The 19262-nt window shown below is 35.5% G+C and overlaps 5 protein-coding genes across 5 annotated transcripts; 1 reads left to right on the forward strand and 4 right to left on the reverse strand.

Annotated features, from left to right (window-relative positions):
• Positions 1 to 2346: 2346 nt before the first annotated feature.
• LOC105111022 (uncharacterized) lies at positions 2347 to 3218 on the reverse strand. The gene has a single exon (XM_011006254.1). It carries the CDS (start codon positions 3086 to 3088, stop codon positions 2783 to 2785), a length of 306 nt encoding a protein of 101 aa, XP_011004556.1. The 5' UTR covers positions 3089 to 3218; the 3' UTR covers positions 2347 to 2782.
• A 92-nt stretch (positions 3219 to 3310) lies between these two features.
• On the reverse strand, positions 3311 to 5995 carry RAP (RAP domain-containing protein). Its single transcript, XM_011006253.1, has 3 exons — positions 3881 to 5995; positions 3708 to 3790; positions 3311 to 3554 (listed from the first exon to the last, which is right to left on the reverse strand). Exons 1-3 carry the CDS (start codon positions 5685 to 5687, stop codon positions 3453 to 3455), a joined length of 1992 nt encoding a protein of 663 aa, XP_011004555.1. The 5' UTR covers positions 5688 to 5995; the 3' UTR covers positions 3311 to 3452.
• Positions 5996 to 6606: 611 nt separating this feature from the next.
• LOC105111020 (glucose-1-phosphate adenylyltransferase small subunit, chloroplastic/amyloplastic-like) lies at positions 6607 to 10046 on the reverse strand. Its single transcript, XM_011006251.1, has 9 exons — positions 9067 to 10046; positions 8673 to 8963; positions 8300 to 8551; positions 8034 to 8201; positions 7794 to 7897; positions 7593 to 7704; positions 7346 to 7444; positions 7114 to 7239; positions 6607 to 6917 (listed from the first exon to the last, which is right to left on the reverse strand). Exons 1-9 carry the CDS (start codon positions 9250 to 9252, stop codon positions 6801 to 6803), a joined length of 1455 nt encoding a protein of 484 aa, XP_011004553.1. The 5' UTR covers positions 9253 to 10046; the 3' UTR covers positions 6607 to 6800.
• A 70-nt stretch (positions 10047 to 10116) lies between these two features.
• COS1 (6,7-dimethyl-8-ribityllumazine synthase / DMRL synthase / lumazine synthase / riboflavin synthase) lies at positions 10117 to 13662 on the reverse strand. The gene is made up of 8 exons (XM_011006250.1): positions 13430 to 13662; positions 13116 to 13234; positions 12930 to 13025; positions 12731 to 12826; positions 12495 to 12573; positions 11884 to 11930; positions 11731 to 11790; positions 10117 to 10453 (listed from the first exon to the last, which is right to left on the reverse strand). Exons 1-8 carry the CDS (start codon positions 13560 to 13562, stop codon positions 10415 to 10417), a joined length of 669 nt encoding a protein of 222 aa, XP_011004552.1. The 5' UTR covers positions 13563 to 13662; the 3' UTR covers positions 10117 to 10414.
• Positions 13663 to 13776: 114 nt separating this feature from the next.
• On the forward strand, positions 13777 to 17037 carry LOC105111025 (4-hydroxy-tetrahydrodipicolinate reductase 2, chloroplastic). The gene is made up of 9 exons (XM_011006256.1): positions 13777 to 14021; positions 14213 to 14275; positions 14430 to 14667; positions 15095 to 15228; positions 15330 to 15404; positions 15510 to 15608; positions 15935 to 16044; positions 16140 to 16227; positions 16546 to 17037. Exons 1-9 carry the CDS (start codon positions 13920 to 13922, stop codon positions 16612 to 16614), a joined length of 978 nt encoding a protein of 325 aa, XP_011004558.1. The 5' UTR covers positions 13777 to 13919; the 3' UTR covers positions 16615 to 17037.
• The last annotated feature ends 2225 nt before the right edge of the window (positions 17038 to 19262 follow it).

Consider the following 19262-nt stretch of genomic DNA (forward strand, 5'->3'; position numbering starts at 1 on the left):
CTTCCATTTGCTTCTCTTCAGCTAATCAAGAGCAAAACCACTGTTTATCATAAACATCAAATAATAATAAAAAAAAAAACACTGCACATTATTGCCCCACGTCAAGCTAATTTTTTATTTAATATTAAAAAGGATATTTAAATATTACTAATACTTTTTTAAATAAAAAAATTTAAATTATAATTATTCGTAGTTAATTTAAAGAGGCCCAATTGACTTTAGTAATCTAAAAATAATGACCCGTAAAAATTATTATTTAACTAAAAATTATTTCAAAATAGTATCTTTTTTATTATTAAAATAACAATATATTAAATTGACTTTTAAAAATTATTATTTGACTAAAAATTATTTCAAAATAGTATTTTTTTTAGTATTAAAATAATAATATATTAAATTGATTTGGATTAACCCAGATTAACATGTTAAGTCATCGATCTGGGTTATAAGACTATGATAACTCTGTTGAAAACAAATCAAAATAAATTATAAAGTCTTTGATTATAAGACTATGATAATCCCATTGAAAACAAATCAAAATAAATTATAAAGTCTAATTTTCAATTAACCTAATATTAAAAAATAAGATTGAAAGAAACATGATTAAAAAAATTAAAAAAAGATCCGAGTTAACTTGTCAAACTCGTATTTCGAGTCATAAAATTAAGATAATCTGGTATAAAAAATCAAAATAAATTATAAAATTTAATTTTCAATTAATTCAACCGAATTAATCTACTAAATTAGCGATTCATGTCATCGATGAGAGTAGATAATTCAATAAAAAAATATAATATTAAATAATAAAACATCTTTTAGTGTGTTTGTTAATATTGATTAATTATATATCTATATTTTCTTCTAACTAGTAGGATCCATTAATTAAGGTGTCTTAATCTCCCCATTGAAACATGTACGTAGTCCTAATAGCCTGTGTAAGAACCTCAAAACATTCTTGAAATTGCGGTCTTATTGTCAGGGCACCTAAGTTGGTTCAACTATGTTGATTGAATTCCAACCCATTTCTCGTTTTTGGCCAGTAGTCCCTTCGATGGTCACTTTTGCTCGACGATGACTGCAACTTTCATCTTCAAAAACATGCAGTGTTGTCTGTGTTTATTTAGTTTGTATTCGGGACAGAATTTGACAATAAGATAGGGAAGTTCTTGGAGTGCTGGCATTGAATAATAAACGTCAGACCTTAAACGAGTGACATAAGGTTTGCGAAAGATGCTGCAAGGGGACCTAATGAAGCTCCATGGAAGCTTCATTGATGTTGTTGTTGAGCTAGGACCAAAGGGATGCCGGACAAATTAAGTGGTTGAACTTGGACGCTTGTGTTGTGCTTCTACATTCTCTACAGTGACTGGAATTGCCATGGCACCAGGAATTTTCTAAATATGAAGACCAAGTGTTTCAAAGATCTTGGAGGATCTTCTTTAGGGCAAAAAGAAAAAAGTAGAGGAAATCTTTAGAAATCCAAAAGGCGGGCAAGCAGGGGTGATCCCGGCCATGGCAGTATCCAAGGTGATTGGACCCTGTCAATACAATGAATACTGTGCTTGCACCGTGAAATCCATGGTCGCCCTTTTGGCTTTCAGATGTTTTCTATCATGTTTTTTAAAATGATTTTCAAATAGAAAAAGATGTTCTAATTCTTTTTAATGATAAGTTAAAGGGGTGTCATAGAAAAAATTCTTCTTGGGGTTGGATGGGATTTTTTTTTAACGATTTAAGTTTTATTATGAATATATATTTTAATATAGTGAATATAAAAATTCATCACTTTTATAAATGTAGGTATATTATGTTAAATTTTATGTTTTTTCTAGTTTATTTGTTATTGTAATTTTCATCAATAATTGCTGTGTTTTTTTCACAACAATGGGACCAACCCAACCAGCCGAATAATGAGAACTGACCCATATGCAGGCTCTTGCCTGGAGGAAATGACATTTTAGCAGGCTAGCCAAGCATGATTCATGAAAGACGATTGTATTGTATGCAATAATTTGTGAATGGAATGGAATTCATTTTGTGATGGACATGACTTGATGTTCCCCCAGCACCCACACCCACCGTGTTGCTTCAGCACTGCCTGCCCTCTTCTTGACTCCTCGAAACTTACATCTCTGTTTGTTCACGGTTAGAACATAGAAAATGATACAGTACTGCAAATGGCACAGCTACCACAGCAGCAGCAGTTCTCACCATTTTAGCTCGCACAGTGGCCATACATTTATCTCATTGTATTGTTGGATAGTGACAACTTGTGCAACTAACTGTGCAATGTAAAGCAAATTGCTCAACCAATTATTAGCAAGAATAAGGCACAGCACAACTAGACGTTGAGAAAGGATCGTGAAATCATTAACAAGCAAGGCAAGAGAAGTAACGATTTGCAGACACAAGCTGTGTTAACCTACACTGTCTGCCGAGACCGTAAAAGCTATGAGAAGAAAGAAGCAAGACAATGTTGAGCAGGATTTTCAATCTAGCCAATCAAAAATCTGATGTAACAATGAAGAATCTAGCAAACAAAAACAGTTACCATACCTCATCATCATTGGCACCATCTTCTTTGTTCATCTTGAGTATGGTTGTGGCACCCTCCTTGCTGATGGGAATCTTCATAGCTCTGAAAGGAGTGTCCCCATTAATATGCCCTTTCATGGTGTGACCGGTGCCTTTTCCTGTAATGATGTCCCAAAGTGCAGAACCAAAGTCCTTAGGCCTGAAGGTGATGGGAACATCAATATTACTTATTCCATATTTATCAATTTTAGTAGATTTTTCCTTTTTTATCAAGTTTCCTTGAATCACTCTCAATCAAGTAGTCGATATCGATAAGAGGGGCAGGGTTTTTAATGAGCACATCAACAACAGTGTCGGCTTTGTCAAGGTTGATGGAGGGGCCGTAAATGGCAGGAACATCGGCAGTTGGCTTCCCAAAGCCAATAGCTCCCTCCCCATTCTTTTCACCAATGTCATTAATGAAGTCCTTCACCTTTCCAATAAATCCACCCTTGTCTTCATCTTTCTCCTCGGCATCTCTATCACCTATTTGCTGCTTGTCAGTAGAAGCCATACCTTGAGAAGAAGAAGCGAACACATTCCACAAGCGAACACCTTCATTCAATTTCTTTTTCTTGTTCTTTCATATTAATGCAATGCTTCTTCACTCATAACTTACCAAAGAATTTCAAGTACTTGTATATAATATATATTAGCACAACACAGCTGGGAAGACAGCTTATTTCTTGAATTCTTACTTTGATTGATTGACTACAAGTACTGAACTAAGAAAAAAAAATAGAAGCCAAGGTAGTGCTTTTATTTATTTATGCATGCTTGTTTGTTGTCATAAACATACAACAAATCAATAATAGTAGTAAGCACTACATTTATCTTATCTAGCAAAAAAACTTTCCATCATTTCATTCCCTTGATGACTATTCATCTTTGCTGCTACTACAACTGTCTTCACCTATATGCTCCTTGAGGATTTCTCTCAGGTACTCTTGCTGCTCATAACTTCCTTCTATTTCCTCCCACTGCATCAATCAAGCATCAACAACCACATCCATAGATACAAACTATCAGAATTCAGTTGTTCATAAATAAAAAATAATAATACTGCCATCCATCATCATAAATACATGTAATACTGATGCTTTCTGGACGGTGAGATTTTAGGAGGAACTCACCTCTTGGTGAGACAATGATACCACGTTCCAACCAGCAGCAGCAATGTACCGCCGTTTCAGCATGGTATGTCCTAATGGCATCGCTGCAGTATATAACAGGATAAATAAATAAAAGCTAGGTAGTTGAGTGTGAAATAATGGATAATCATTGTATACTTGGCAAAGGTACCAACCAGTATTCCTGGAGAAATGAGTTGGTCCGTCTATCTCCAAAGCAATCTTCTTTTCAACCACAACAGCATCCACAGTGTACCCATCCACAACATATTCTCTCACCCAATCAAGGCCAGTGCTGATGAGAAGCCGAGCAACTTCCTTCTGAAATGATGAAGTTGTTTTCAGATTGAACCTCTTAGTTTTTCCAGCACGTGCAATTTTCTCCTCCAGATTGTCCCCAAGAGACAACCTAAGATGCGGGTACTCAAGCTTCAAGCATTGATTCACAAGATGAGCCTGAGAAGCAAACATGATATCCTCTCTATATTGCTCTGAAAGCCTTTGCTCCTCAAAATGGCTCAGAGTTCTCCACACATTTGAAAAGAAAATTCGGTCCAATTGTCCAAGAACAGCATATGACCAAGCTATATTCCCAAGCTGATCCCTATTAAAACTGAGCACTGGAGACTGTAGAGGTCCTTCTGCATCGAGATCTCCACTGTCTTCATTGCTTCTCTCCTCATCAGAGTATGATGTTTTAGTCTTTAAGGAGCATTCAAGTTGGTTTGCATTTTTGAAAACAGTATCCAAGGCATCAAGCAAATAGTCAGCTGGCTCATAGAGAGACGCAAAAGCCCACAAAACCTGAGCAAGCTCCTGCTCTTGGAAAGTATGAATTATCTCGGAGCCCCTTTTCGACAACGCTGAAAATAGATCAGGAGCAGAGTGCTGCATTGAAGCAAAAGCACCAGCGACATTAGCAACATTCTGTGAATTGAACTCCCCAACCTTGGTCAAGGCCACCTCTGCAACTCTATCCATTTCTGACAAGTAAAGTAGCTCCCCTCCTATCTTAGACAATGCCCAAGAAATATTTGAGATACCTTGCGCTGAACATTCAGGCAATGCTGTCATAGCAATACCTACCAGCATCGACACCTCTTTCTGTCGAGCAAATGCCAACCTACGACTATTCATCATTGAAACCTTCTCCATGTTCTTAGCAATTCGATGAAGTGCAGTGGCAATATTCAATGGGGATAGTGGTGAAGGGCTCAACCCCTTCCCAACAGCCATAATCATCTCAGCAGTGATTTCCAAAACTTCCTCTGCAGTCTGTGCTTCCACAATCGCTCTATTCAAGTTAATCTCTTTCTTACGATCAGAAGGTCCAGAGAATTGGGATAGCCTCTGAAGAAACTCTTCCATGGTCTTCTCTTTCCTTTCTTGAAACATGCCATCCCCTAACATGCTTACCATCCTTTTAAGGTCAGCTTCATCATCTTCCAATTCAACACCTTCGTCCAAATCAAAATCCAAATCATCTTCTTCAAAGTCCTTAACTTTCTTAACCTTACCAACTAACTTTTTCTTATTCCTTTTCTTTTTCTTCTTCTTTACATTAATCAAATCTTCCATTCTCTGACTTAACCCCCTCGCCTCAATCGACTTGAGGGCAACCTTTCTCGCCCTCAAACACCAATCCATCCCATCAGTATCTTTCAGCAATCCTGAATTTTTTTGCTTTTTCCTCTTCTTAGATGCTTGACAACCCAATGGATCAAGCTCCCCAAGAAACTCCAATTTCCAATCCTCATCTTCCTTATCCTTATCACAATCAACAACTCCTTCACTGCTAACAACACTATCTCTACTTAAATACACACACTTTGTCTTCGTCCCTCTAGAGAAACCCACTTCAAGTCTTCCATACATAAACCCAGTTCCAACTTTCATCACTGCAAGATTATAACTTGTTTTTGGACTGAAAATGAAGGACTTTAAGAAACTATGTTGAGGGAAGGTGTTTAATAACCCTTTCATACTTATAATTCTCTTTAAAGATTATATCTTTCTTTAAGAGAAATAAACAAAGAGCAAAGAAAGCATGAAAAGAAATAAACAGCTCAAAGATAATGCAGTCCTAACAATGGCCATGAAGAGAAATCATCAGTTTTTGAGAAAACAAAACATACCCATCAAAGGAAACCCACTGGTGGACAGGATGGAGAAGGAATTATTGCTCTCTCCTTCTTCAAGTGCTGGTAAGTATTAGCAGAGTTTATCACTGTGGAGTGGACGAAAGAGAAGAAAGTGCCGAGCAACTATTTTTACATGTCGGATAAGACTTGGGATTTGCTTTTGTTTTTCAGCTTACGTTTTCGTGCCCTTGCTTGAGTTAGTTATTACTCCTGATAGTTTTCAGAATTATCAAATTAGTCCTTTTGTTATCAGAAATAATCTAATAATCCCTTAACTACTGTTGTCAATTTAGTAGCGTTTTGCTCTAAAACTTCCTTTTCCTAACCAAATTTCCCCAAATACTTCTCTTTTATGAATTCTATTTTTCAAGGAAAAAAATAAAATATATTGAAAAAGTACATAAAATTAACAAAAGACTAAATTATAAATAAATTTAAAAATAGAGGAATTAAAGTTCCGTTTTTAAAACAATAAGGATTAATTAATTAGTTAGGTATAGCTTATAGTTAAGGCTAGGTTTAGCCATGTTTTTGAAACTCCGTTTCAAAAAACATTAACTTGATGTTTTTCGTAAGTGAAACACGGTTTCAACAACTTAACCAAACACATAAAAGGGTTGCATTTGAAAGAATTTTTTGCCCAACCTGATTTCCAAAACATGGTGATTAGCGAGACATATTTTGCAGATATAGTTGAAAATTTTCAAATAATTTAAGCAAGTAAAATGTGTGAAAAGTCTCAAGTTCATAGGTGTAGAAAATCACTGAAAGAATCAAACTTCATTGTAAATTCCATATTGAACATTTTAGGTGGCAGTGGCAGTGAGATTGCTCATCCCACCCCCCCACGAAAAATGGCATTGCACATCTTGTTGAACTTTTGTTTTTAACTATATGAAAGAATCAGATTGAGAAATAAATGAATGATGATCCTGTTGTTCAACATTCAACAATATCATAAAATGCTGCCATCTGGGATCACTGCACTCTCTAGGACAACCACTATTCCTCCACTGATTATGTAGCCATCAGCTTCCCTGTTGCATTCTTGTACGTTGTCTTTGTTAATAATCTGCAGAACACAATTGCATAGATGTTACATCAGTAAGGAATGACAGGAACTCAATACTCAGTCCCACAGAGACAAACAATCCTGTTTTAATAATGTCTCAGACTCGCACCTTAACACTCTGAAAGCAACTGTATTTTTGTGTACATCACTTGTTTTGGCTTTGGATTAGTTTGGCTGTGTTTATGATTCTACATACCATTACATTTCTGCCAATCCTTGCATTCTTGTCTACAATAGCTTTCTTTATGTGAGTTTCATCGCCAATTCCTATCGGAATCAACATGCCCTTCTGATCCTTGCCACTCTTTTGGATATAGTTTTTCTGTTGAGCACATCCACATCTCAGTTAGTATCATCACTAAATGTACAAACTTGTGTTGCTTTAGGAAAACTAAAAATGAAAGTTGCTTTCAATAGCTCTCTCTTACTTGATAGATATCAGAACCCATGATGACTGAATCTTCAATTATGGCCTTCTCTCTAATGGTTGTCCTCATACCAACTACTGTTCCCTTGATCTTGCACCTCTATTCTTAGAAAGGTCAAAAGGATATTTCCAGGAAAATAAAGCATGACGAGATTCAGAAACAAGATACAACACAATCTATGACAGCACATTCCTTACTTTGAGCAAAAGGGAGAAACATAGGAGGCTGATGGAAAAGTTATTCTTACATTAAGGATACAACCATCTCCAACCACACTTTCTGTGATGACAGCATCGGTTACAGTAGTCGGAGGCAGATAGCGAGGCATGGTGTATATAGGAGCATCTTTATCGTAGAAGCTGTCAGGAAAGGAATGAAGTTTGTGTTAGCTGATGAGAGGCCATTATAGGTGTTACATTCCATCCTTCCAGGAAGAAAAATTACTGACTTGTATCCCATGTCTAATCTCTTTATGCACTCCATGTTTGCTTGATAAAACGCTGCAATGCTACTCATGTCCTCCCAGTATCCATCAAATTCATAAGCTTGAACCTGCTCCATGCACATAATAAGAACTCTCTCATGAATGAAAGCTCATGGAAGAGAAGGAAACATCAAGCATATTTTTGGACAAAGCAAACATAGTTAGTGTCAAAGTTAATGCTTAATTAGCTAACTCCAGCCTGACCTTCATTCCAGTTGATATTGCGCCTGGTATTACTTCAGTTCCGAATTCATTTGCCTCGGGGAAGTATTTGTTTAGAGACTTGCTCATAATGTCTCTATTAACAAGATAGATCCCCATGCTGGATAGCTCCCTATAACGATTTTCATTGAATGCTTGGGAACTTTGGACCTGAATTTTGGAGAGATTCTTTAGAGAACACGATCCCCACAGGAGTCGCGGGTTCGAAACTTTTAGGAGGAAAACAATATTTACTAAAATCAACTTACTGCCCTCTCTGACTTCACATCGAACTCTGTAACTTCATTTAGAGAATTCACTTTTAATATGCCTAAACCAGGATCTTGGTCTCTTATTGAATTCAAAGCTGCAATGGTTATATCGGCCTGGCTACTTCGATGGGCATTTACTAGTTTCTGGTAGTCCATTCTGTAGAGATGGTGGCCAGGAAGGACCAGAAACTCAGACACTGGGTACTCTTCCATTACCCACAAGCACCTTCTCATAGCATCAGCAGTTCCCTAGTACAAAAAGAAACAGAAATGATCACGTTGGCTTTGCTGACCATAGCCTGCCCCTCATTGAGTAGAAGCTATAAGCATCAAATACGCATGTGTTACAGAAGTAGATAAGCTATCAGACCTGAAACCAGCCTTGGTCTTCTGGACTCTGATATGCTGCAATCACTTCAACAAACCCGTCTTTGCCGAGGCCCAAGCCAGTATATGCTCTAGAGAGGTGAGAATTGAGAGAAGTAGAATTATATTGTGTTAGAGCATATATCTTGTTTATGTTACTGTTAATACAGTTGCTAATAACTGCATCAACGATTCTGTAATTTGCTCCTATGGGAATGGCGCCTTCTGATCTTCTTTTTGTCAATGGATAGAGCCTTGACTCTGATCCATCGCCAAATACAATAGCTGCAACACTCTGCCATAGATGAATTCTCAAATACTACTCACATATAAGCACTTGCAAAATCCTGGGAAAAAGTACAGTAGAAACTAAGGCAACAAACGAAAGAAAAACAGACCTGATTTACTTGAGGGAATGATGACATGGGATGTTGAGGTTGCTGAGAATTGGATATGGACAAACTTGGCAAACAGAAAGAAGAGAAAGTTGACAAGTGTTTTCGACGACTATGAGCCCATTCAAGGATGGAGTGCTTTGCTTGGGGATTTACAGGATTGGAACTAGAAAGCTGCAATATCACCATGTCAATAGAGAACAATTGACTGTATGATGTATCAATGAAAGAAGATGAACCCTTAATCAAAATTATGATCTTTCAAGGTATATAGAGACTAATGGCAGAGAATATTTTCATTTCTTCCAAGCGGCTATGAAAAAAGATAAATCTTCCCTGCATGGCTTGTACTTGCAGATCAAAAACTAGCCGCAAGCCATTCTTTACAAAATGACAATCTTTCATGGTCCATGTGGGCAGCTTGTTTGTGATGCTATGTTTAACTTGGATTCTAAGCTTCGTGTTGCCTTTTTTTCTCTTTATTCCTTGGCTTGATTGCGTTTCGTTCACTTTGTTAGGATTAGCCAAATCAATGGTGCTTAATACAACTAATACATTAACATTAAACCTTCCAATAGAATTACCGCATCGTCCTTGTGCCCTTCTGAGATGGTTCGCAGTTCCTCTTCCCCTGTCCTTTGTTTTACTGAAAAAGAGGGGGGGTTATTCGGTCATTTAGTTTTAGAACGAAGCTTGAAGGGCAATAGCCAGTGGTTATTGTCCTGGCACTCTCGAATAGAGTGGTTATCAAGGGAGGTATTGTCTCAGCTTCACGGTGTACTGGCCAACAGCCTCCTTTTCCGTCTTTGTTTCACTCCTCTGCACACCCACAATCTTCACGGGGAATTCTGTTTTTAGCGTTCCTTTTTCTCCCATCCTTGGCGGAAAACAGAAACAAGATGGCCGACGTGAGAAGTGCTATGGCAGTTCTGTTCATGAAATATTATGGCAGGATTCCCCATGGTTGAGGAGACATGGGGAAATAAAGTATGAGACAAATTGCAGCAATTTGACATGAAAGGAACACATGGTTCCCCAAAGAAGTAACTGAGGAAAAAACCATCCGTTTGACATGTTAAGGCAAATGAGCAGTTAGCATAGTTCTGTGTTTTTACAACATCAAACATGCTATCTTCAATTGCCAGTGCAATTTCAGGTATGAAGTCAATTTCTTGCAGCCGACAAATAGCTGACTATCATCTGAGATATTTAGGCTGCACTTTTGTTTTTTCACCAACTTCTGAGCACATAAAAATTTCAACTGTTTTGAAGAAAAAGAAATCTACACAGTACAGACATTCCCAGGAGGGATACAGGATTTCACATAACTCTCCTCAAAGTAACAGTCTTGTTACTTTAGATGGTGCTCAAACAAGGACGCCATCTCAATCTGAAATAAAAAAAATTAACCGAAAATTAATAAGAATTATCCAATCAAAAAACTCAAACTCACCATGTTACATTACAAGCAAAAGGAAATAACCATGGTGTGATAAGAACAAAATGAACTTCATTGTATCTTTGGGTCTTGGTATCAATGAAATAGTTTTCATCATAGTTATTAAACCCGGCTCAGGGTTGACCCCGAAAAATAGAATAAAAAAATATATTAAAAATTTTAATATTTCATATGGAACAGTTTTGAAACAATACATCTGGATGTAAAATATGAAAAAAAAATGTAACCTAGTTATTTCACATTAAAAAGTTAAGAAACAATTCATTTAGAAGTAGGCTATAAAAAAATATGAAGTGTAGTATATTTATCTCACATTAAAAACTTAAAAAACAATTCATGTGGATGTAGGCTATATATAATTATCCTATATCAAAAAATAAAGAAACAATCCATGTGAATGGAGGCTACAAAAAAAAAGTGATGTGTAACACAATTATCCCATATTAAAAAAATTACCAAACAATCTATGTGAATGTAGCCATTTATAGTTATCTCACATTAAAAGGTTAAGATATAATCCATGTAGATATAGACTATATATAGCTATTCTACATAAAAAAAAATTAAGAAACAATTCATGTGAATATAAGCTATAAAAAAGATATGTAAGACTAGGTATTTATAAATTAATTTTATATTTTTTGGGTTTATTAAAAAAAAGGTTTCACTCGAGTTATACCGGGTCACCCAAGTTTTGAGCTGACTTGGTAAGTCGCCTTAGTTTGACTGAGCTCATTGCAAGCTTGAATTTTTGTGATTTGAAACCCAGCCCAGGCTTGGGTGAACCCACCGGGCCGGGCCGGGTTTCAAATCACAAAAACCCGCACATTGAAACCATGTGCCAAAGCCTATTGAACCTATTGCATGCATCAAAAAAATGTAAAATATGAAACATGAGCCTTAAGGACAATTGCCTCGGCTAAGCAACTAGACAACATTTCTTTGAACCACTCACTACACCTCTCAAAACTTTATTATGTTAAATGAAAATATATCGTCTACTGACAATGAATTAGATGAATACTTTTCTCAACCTCCTATCCCACAAGAAGATTTGACAAACAGAAAGATATACCAAAGAAAATCAAGGAAGAAAATAATAAAATGTAAGCTGGAAGAAGATAGAAAACTAAATACTAGAAAATAATTAATCAGTACATGTACTTATCCCAAGCATTAATAATGTAAATTCAACACAATCAACTTACAGCTGTCAAAGCAGCCTCAGCACCCTTATTCCCAGATTTGCCACCAGCTCGATTTATCGCCTGCATTTATCAAAGTTTTCAGATGAAAAATTCTCAGAAAAAACATATGAAGTGTGCTTTTGTTTTATTCAAATGCTTCTTTCACAAATTTACCTGTTCCATGTCCTCACATGTCAGAACACCAAATATACATGGAACCCCTGCAAATTCATCAAGAGAGTATTATAAGTTTTCACTGTGAAGCCTTTCAACAGAACTGGAGAGAGCAGCAGTAAACTGGTAGACAGCTGCCTGCCAGATCATTTCCTCAAGGGTTGACAAAGCATGCATATTATGTTACTTTAAAGGAGAAATCAATTTTTCAGTTATAAAAGCGATAGGCAGAAACAGAACATATTGATGCTAAAGGACACCGGCAGAATTAAAGTTGGTCGTGTGCAACCGTGTACACACTTGTGTGTGGTGTGTGAAGAACAAAAGAAGAGATGGTGTTTTATCAGTTTTGCAAAGTATTCTACACACCACAGTGATATTTGATGCAATAATGACAACTTCAACCACTCTTCATCTGTGCCTGTTTCCATCTTTGAGCCCATGGTGCATTTCAACATTCACTTCATTATATGGCATAATGTGTTACAGAAACTTGTACATAACAAGATAATTACTACAGTGAAGGACAAACCCTTTGAAACCTTGGTCAACAGAGAAAAACAGAGTTTCAAAACCACTCAATAAAACCGGCGAAAAGTGTGAACACCAACCTGAATTTAAACCAGCAGAAAGCACGCCAGATGCTGCTGAATTAGCAACAGCATCATAGTGAGTGGTGTCACCTCTTACCTACCATCATCAACAAAAAATAATTCACATACTAGGGCCAGCCTGTAAGTAGTACTTCAAGGAAAGTAAATTGAGGAGGAAGCCACCCCTCATAACACCAAAATACTTCCATCAAATAGCAACTTGTTTCAAGGTTATGAAGAGAAATCATTCATACCACAGCTCCAATACACACCACTGCATGATATTTTCCTGACTTGCCTAACCGTTCTGCAACAATGCCTATTTCAAAACTACCAGGAACCCACACAACCTGATGAGAAACATAATAAAACAAACACGCCCTAATCAAGATTCACTAACAAAAAGAAAACAAATTTGAAAAAAATAGCTTCTCAAATAAACAGTTTGCATACATCAATGTCTTCTTCCTTGACTGAATATTTCTTGAAAGTCGCAACAGCTCCTTCTAAAAGTGGCCTGGTAATAATCTCATTGAACCTAGCCACGACCTTAGAATGTTGTTTCCAGTAGTCAATGTCAACATAAGGAAAATCAATTCAAATGAAAGCCTAAATAAACAGAAAAGCAGAGAAACTTACCACAGCAAAGCGAAACCCCTCAGTTTTGGTAACTGAGCCTTCCAAATGCCTAACAGCTGCTGTTTCCACAATGGACGACCGCTCTTTCCTCTCAAAGCCAATGCTAGTCGTCCCAAACCCTGAAAAGTTTTGAAATTAACATCACAAATAAATGATCTTTCATGACTGAATACAAAAAAAAAAAGAAAAAAAAAGAGTCTAGCATTAATAATAAAAAATTACAGCAGGGTTGGATCCCAATGACTAGGAAAATGAAATTAACATCTTTCACAACTATTATAGCTAGTAATTTGGATTGAATAGAAAGGACTGACCAATAGAAGATGATGAGGAAAAGGAGAGCCGTGGTGGTTTCTGATAGAGAAGCGAAAAGCTTCGATTTTGATGATGACAAAAGTGAACAGAATTCGATAATAAATCTTTCGTTGAAGCAGACAGTAAAACCATTTCCCTTTTCTTTTGATTCTCTTAAGATTGACAAAAGAAAATGGGAAGAACCTTGAATATTCAAAACCCTACTTCTACTTGACGTCACTCACTCTGGAATATAAACGACGTTAGATCCGAACCCGGGTTTTGTTTGTTGGTTGCTAACATAAAGTCCATTTTTTTCCCTTACAAAAAGCCCATTTGATGTCAGTATAGTTCCTTTTTTTTTTTTTTTGTATCGATCTAGTGATTTGTGAACTATTTGACTAGTGGCACTATGACACCAACCATACATACCACTAAAACCCTAAAAAAAAAAAACAAAAACAAAAAAACCCTCCCCGTCTCCTTCTCTTCCTTCTTCTTAAGCGAAAAATGTGGATTCAAGGGGCAGTGCTTTATGAACCATTGAAACCACTCTATCTTAGCAACCCACTTAGCTCTAATGGAAATAGTTTCTTCACCAACCATTATCAGGTAATGTAAAAAGCTGGGGCTATCATGTTACTGCTTTCATTGTATTGTTTTCATAATCAAAGATCTTACTTCTTGCTTGCTGTATGAATCAATATAGACTAAGAGGGCAATGGAAAAAAAATGAAACTTTAACAAGCTAAGTTAGCAAACACCCTTTAGTACATAAACATATTTTTGTTTTGTGACATCAGAAACGGAGTTCTTCTGTGGTTGTAATGTCCATGACAACCAAAAGTACTGCAGTTCCTATCATGGTATGATACGGTATTGTTTGTTTTTTTATTTATGATTATATTGTATTTTTTTTCTTTTTACTAGGTTAGCTGATGTGAATTGTTTCGTCATTATGGTGATTAGGGGAAAATTGACTTTGGATGCTATTAATTTGTATTATTTTGTTAATTTGAGGTAAATGGCTGTAATGGGAAAATGGGGAGTTCTGTTATATTGGCAGCGAATTCTGCTGGACTTCAAATTCTTCCAAAATCATTTGGCCCGGAAAAGGAGGCTGGTAATACTGTGGAAGTTTTTGGGAATGAGATTAAAATTCATGGTCCTTCCGAAAGAGAAAGCGTGCTTGCGTCTCTCTATGATGAGCATCCGAGCATGATTGTGGTGGATTACACTGTGCCTGATTTGGTGAATGGTAAAATTTCTTGGAGCTATTGACTCTTGAAACGGAAAAGAAATTTTAATTATTTTCCAGAAGAGAGTTCACGTGGTAGTTCAAGTCTGAAATTCATAGATTTGCTATTTTACTCTGAGTTCAAAATGGAATTTTTTGTTGGCAAACTTTACTACTTGAAAAGAAAATACTTTGGTGCTGCTAAAAATGGGATATGGATATCATAATTCAAGTTTTTTTTTTTTCAATTCTTTTAGTTTTCTCTTGCATCTAGTGTTTTTAATCTTAGAATTGCATGGAAAAAGCTAATCGATTCATGTTGACAAAGTTTCATAATTCATCATGTGTTATAATATTATGGGCATTGTGAAGCTTCCTGTTGTGATTTTGTTCTCTTCTTTTGTTGATCCTCTTTTAATCTTTTGACCTTTCTTTTTGTAATGTGTAGATAATGCAGATCTGTATTGCAGAGTTGGGGTGCCATTTGTGATGGGAACTACTGGTGGCGATAGGGATATATTATATAAGACTGTGGATGCCTCAAAAGTTTATGCAGTAATCTCTCCACAAATGGGGAAACAGGTGATGGGATTGAGTGCCTCTAACGGGTTGTGAAATGTAATAGATCCTGATGCTATAAGTTATCATGTTCTCTGTACTAACGGGTTGTTTCTTTTTGATAGGTGGTTGCATTTCTTGCAGCCATGGAGATTATGGCTGAGCAATTTCCTGGTGCATTCTCTGGATACTCCCTTCATGTATGTCTTTCTGCATTGATTCCCTTTTGGAAAAGAAGTTCCCTTCCTCACTTGAGTTTGTTATCAGTAGTACTAATATTGCTGATAAACTTATTTAATTTTTAGGTGAAGGAGTCCCATCAAGCAGGAAAGCTGGACACATCTGGAACTGCCAAGGCTGTCATTTCTTGCTTCAAGAAATTGGGGGTGTCTTTTGATGATCAGGTGGTAATAAAGCTATTCATGCTTCATTAAAGCATAACTTATTCCTATATCTTCATGAAAATACTGAATTTCATGCTTCATTTGCTTGGTTTTCATGTAAAAGTTGAAACTTGACATGATTACAAAAAAAATTGAAATTTGGTCATGAGGTTAAGTCATAATACTTTTATTACCAGCCATTGTTTGACACATCTTTTCTGGTTTTAAACTTCACACTCAACCATGTTGTCTTATAAGTGTTTTCATAGAAGATTTGGTCCTATGCTGTGTCCACCTCCCAAAAAAATGTACTGTCTTTTTAATATGATTTTTTGCTTACTGTTCAGATAGAAATGATCCGAGATCCCAAGGAACAAGTGGAGTTGGTGGGAGTTCCAGAGGAGTATTTGTCTGGTCATGCATTTCATTTGTATTATCTGTCATCACCTGATAAAACGTAAGAACAAATATTCATGCTAATTTTTATTTGGATTCTGTTTTTTTTTTCTTTTGTTTAAAACAATTGTCTTTTGGATTTCTTTTTTCTTGCAGTGTTTCATTTGAGTTTCAACATAATGTGTGCGGTAGATCAATCTATGCTGAGGGTACAGTTGATGCTGTACTTTTCCTTGCTAAGAAGGTGAAAATGCTTCAAATCCTCGCATACTTAAGATTTAATTTAGTTAATAGTGTTTATATGCATAATGGGATAGCTCCTTGACATAAAACCTCTATTGCCAATTTTTTCTTGCTTAGCTCTTGTAACCACTCCCTCTTCTACTTCATTGCTCTGCTTTGGTTGTTTCTCTATATTGAAGATCCTATGATAAAACGTTCTGGGAATACATATGTTATTGAGAAATTTAGCTGTGGTTTTGAAGTTGATTGTGAGTAGTAATTTCAATGTGATGTTTCGAAGTTGATTGCCGGTAGTAATTTTAATGTGATTAAAACGCAGATTCAATCAAAGGCTGACAAGCGGATCTATAATATGATTGATGTCTTGCGGGAGGGTAACATGAGATAAATTGCAATGGAGGCAACAAGCTAGCTTCCCACAGCAATTTCATCCAATCTTGCAATGGAACTTCCATTGGCTACATAGTTTAATCCAATGAGCACTCACTGAAAATTGATTGAAGGCTTAGGCAGACTTAGCTAAACCTCAATCGGATGGCTGCTGCGGCACAGAGATCAGGGTAGTGCTCCCAAGCCTGCAAGAAAAACTTGAGCAACAAGTGTGGAAGCGAGTTGGAGTGTCATCTTTTTTGCAATGTACTAGGAGGATAATAATGGTGTAGTGCAGGCAGTTTTGGATTTTGATATTTTTGAGGGAATGTTAATTGCTTTTGTTTCTTAACTAGTTTTCACGATAACTTTTTGAGGCATGCTCTTATCAATGACCGTTCTAGTTGAACCATTGCGTAATACAATGTCTGGGATTGAAGGACTCAAATCAAAAGGGTTACTGGGAAAAACCATGGTTCAGTGATTACTAAAGCGGCGGTTTGTTACTGCGGTCAACCACCTGGTTGGCCGCTTCAAAAGCAAAGCGGGTGGCCAGAGCAGCAAGCAAGCAAGCTTAAATCTAATTTCAGAAATTGCTTGCCTATAAATGTATTTCATGCACTTCACCTGCCCTTCTTCAAGAGTGGGATCGATGTGTTTTTCTTATAGTGGTGCATCAAGCCCTTGCCTGCATTTTGTGTCCTATCATCCGCAAAAAGCACAGCCATGTTTGATTGCGAAATGGTCCGTGTTCTGCATCTAAGCAGAAAATCCTGATTGGTGTTCCACAAGGCACTAGATGTTTTTGTTTCTTTTTTGTATGGCACTAAAATTAGGATCATCTAAATCGGTGCCCTGCCCTATACTGTGGGAAGGACTGGTCAGTTATTTTTTAATGTAAAAAAAAAATGCTTAGATGGTATATTTTTAAATAAAGAAGGAAATTTTAAGACTTAGATTAATTAACTCTTTTGGATCTTAATCTAATAATACGATTAAAAAAAGGTGCATCAAACCAAAAATATTTAGTAATAATTAACTATAAAATATAAATTGTTAATATCATACCCTAAAGAAAAAAAAAAAAGAAATATTCATTGAAATCTCCTTGTTGTTCCTTAGTAGACACTATTTCTTCACTAAAAAAATTCATTGAGATGGTTCAAACATCATTGATAAAGGTTGTAGGTAAAGGTTGTAGGGTGACAATGAAAAAAGCGGATGGTTCAAATATCATTGATAAAGGTTGTAGGGTGACAATGAAAAAAGCATCTCATGTTTTTTTTCTTTTAAATCCCGGTATCTATAAATGCACTGGACTCTAACTAATTGAGTTTAGTCGAATCAGCCCACTAAAATGTAAAGCTCTTCCAATTATGGTGTACTCCATTCATAAGATTCGAACTCGAAATCTTACTTAAGAGGAACAAGTATCGAATCACTTAAATCAACCATCATTAGTGGAGCATTTCATGTCTACTTTCAATCAGTTAATTCTAACTAATTTATCAAAGAACAAAAAAGTAAAAGAAAAAAAACCGAGATGACCTAATTAAACAAAAAAAAGGGATAAAACAAAGGATATAGAAAGCACATAAGAAAAAATTAAGATATTTCAATCTCTAATTAAATAAATGTTTAAGGATAAATTGCAATAACATGAGCTTAAGAAAAAAGATAAATAAACAAACCACACTTAGACAAATCTTCTAGTTAATCTCCCGTGCCTATAGCTTGTGAAATATTAGACTTTGGCTCAAAGAAGAATCTAAATTCCAAAACAATTTAATGCTGAAGGATAACATAAAAAAATCAATTTCAAAACATTACTAAAGCAAAAAAAAAAAATAACAACAATTAAAATAATAAGAATAAATCTGGAAATTATCTCAAATCAGAAAAATAAATATTAAAATAATGGAGACCAAATACAAATAAACAAAAAAATAAGGATAAAATTGAAAAAGAATTTGAATTTTATAAATTATTTAAAATAAAATAAATAATAAAAAATAAGAACTAAATAAAAAAAATAAACTTTTGATTTGTAAAATTGAAAGGTAAGACGTGAAAATCAAGGAAGGGAAAGGAGAAAAAAAATTGCTAGTGCCACATCAAAACTCTGTTAATAAAAAGTGTTGCATATAAATAGAAGGGAGAACAAGAAGAATAAAATATCATCATGAAACCTTATTTTCCACCATCTTAGTCAGCAACACACGCCATCTAAAGATAACAAAGCAAATAACGCATGCAAAACACTTGCCAAAGACCTTTATTTAAAATTTCATATATGCTAAACTATTGAATTATCCCTAACCTCAATTGATAATAACCAAAAAAATGATTCAATTACAAATATATCCATAATTTTATGACTTCAAAGTTTCAATTACAAGAGAAGTCATGTCTTTGCACTATTTATTTTAGAATAAAAGGATGCCTAAGCCCCTAATAACAATTTTTTTTAATTCAAGGGAAAATATATTATTTTACTATTATAATATCCTTAACTTCTAAAATATTATTTCTACAATAATAACCTTTAACTGATATAGAAACCCAATGATAGTTTTTTTTTATGTATCCTACTAAAATTTTAGTAGAGTTTCTTGTATATTGAAAGTGTATCAAGTTACTAACAACTTCTTTTATATTATAAGCTAA

The sequence above is a fragment of the Populus euphratica genome, unplaced genomic scaffold (assembly GCF_000495115.2).
Source record: "Populus euphratica unplaced genomic scaffold, PopEup_1.0 scaffold273.1, whole genome shotgun sequence".
Lineage (NCBI taxonomy): Eukaryota > Viridiplantae > Streptophyta > Magnoliopsida > Malpighiales > Salicaceae > Populus > Populus euphratica.

Coding starts and splice junctions, on each gene's coding strand:
- COS1 (XM_011006250.1), bottom strand. CDS start 13,562: ATGGTTTTACTGTCTGCTTCAACGAAAGATTTATTATCGAATTCTGTT. Junction 13,235..13,429: donor TTCCTCATCATCTTCTATTG/GTCAGTCCTTTC, acceptor AAAACTTTTCAG/GGTTTGGGACGACTAGCATT. Junction 11,931..12,494: donor TTCTGCTGGTTTAAATTCAG/GTTGGTGTTCAC, acceptor ATGAATTTGCAG/GGGTTCCATGTATATTTGGT.
- LOC105111022 (XM_011006254.1), bottom strand. CDS start 3,088: ATGGCTTCTACTGACAAGCAGCAAATAGGTGATAGAGATGCCGAGGAG.
- LOC105111020 (XM_011006251.1), bottom strand. CDS start 9,252: ATGGTGATATTGCAGCTTTCTAGTTCCAATCCTGTAAATCCCCAAGCA. Junction 7,240..7,345: donor TGGGTTCTGATATCTATCAA/GTAAGAGAGAGC, acceptor TGTGCTCAACAG/AAAAACTATATCCAAAAGAG. Junction 6,918..7,113: donor GGATTGGCAGAAATGTAATG/GTATGTAGAATC, acceptor TGTGTTCTGCAG/ATTATTAACAAAGACAACGT.
- LOC105111025 (XM_011006256.1), top strand. CDS start 13,920: ATGTGGATTCAAGGGGCAGTGCTTTATGAACCATTGAAACCACTCTAT. Junction 14,668..15,094: donor TGTGCCTGATTTGGTGAATG/GTAAAATTTCTT, acceptor TGTAATGTGTAG/ATAATGCAGATCTGTATTGC. Junction 15,609..15,934: donor GGGTGTCTTTTGATGATCAG/GTGGTAATAAAG, acceptor CTTACTGTTCAG/ATAGAAATGATCCGAGATCC.
- RAP (XM_011006253.1), bottom strand. CDS start 5,687: ATGAAAGGGTTATTAAACACCTTCCCTCAACATAGTTTCTTAAAGTCC. Junction 3,791..3,880: donor TCATTTCTCCAGGAATACTG/GTTGGTACCTTT, acceptor TATATACTGCAG/CGATGCCATTAGGACATACC. Junction 3,555..3,707: donor TATCATTGTCTCACCAAGAG/GTGAGTTCCTCC, acceptor TGATTGATGCAG/TGGGAGGAAATAGAAGGAAG.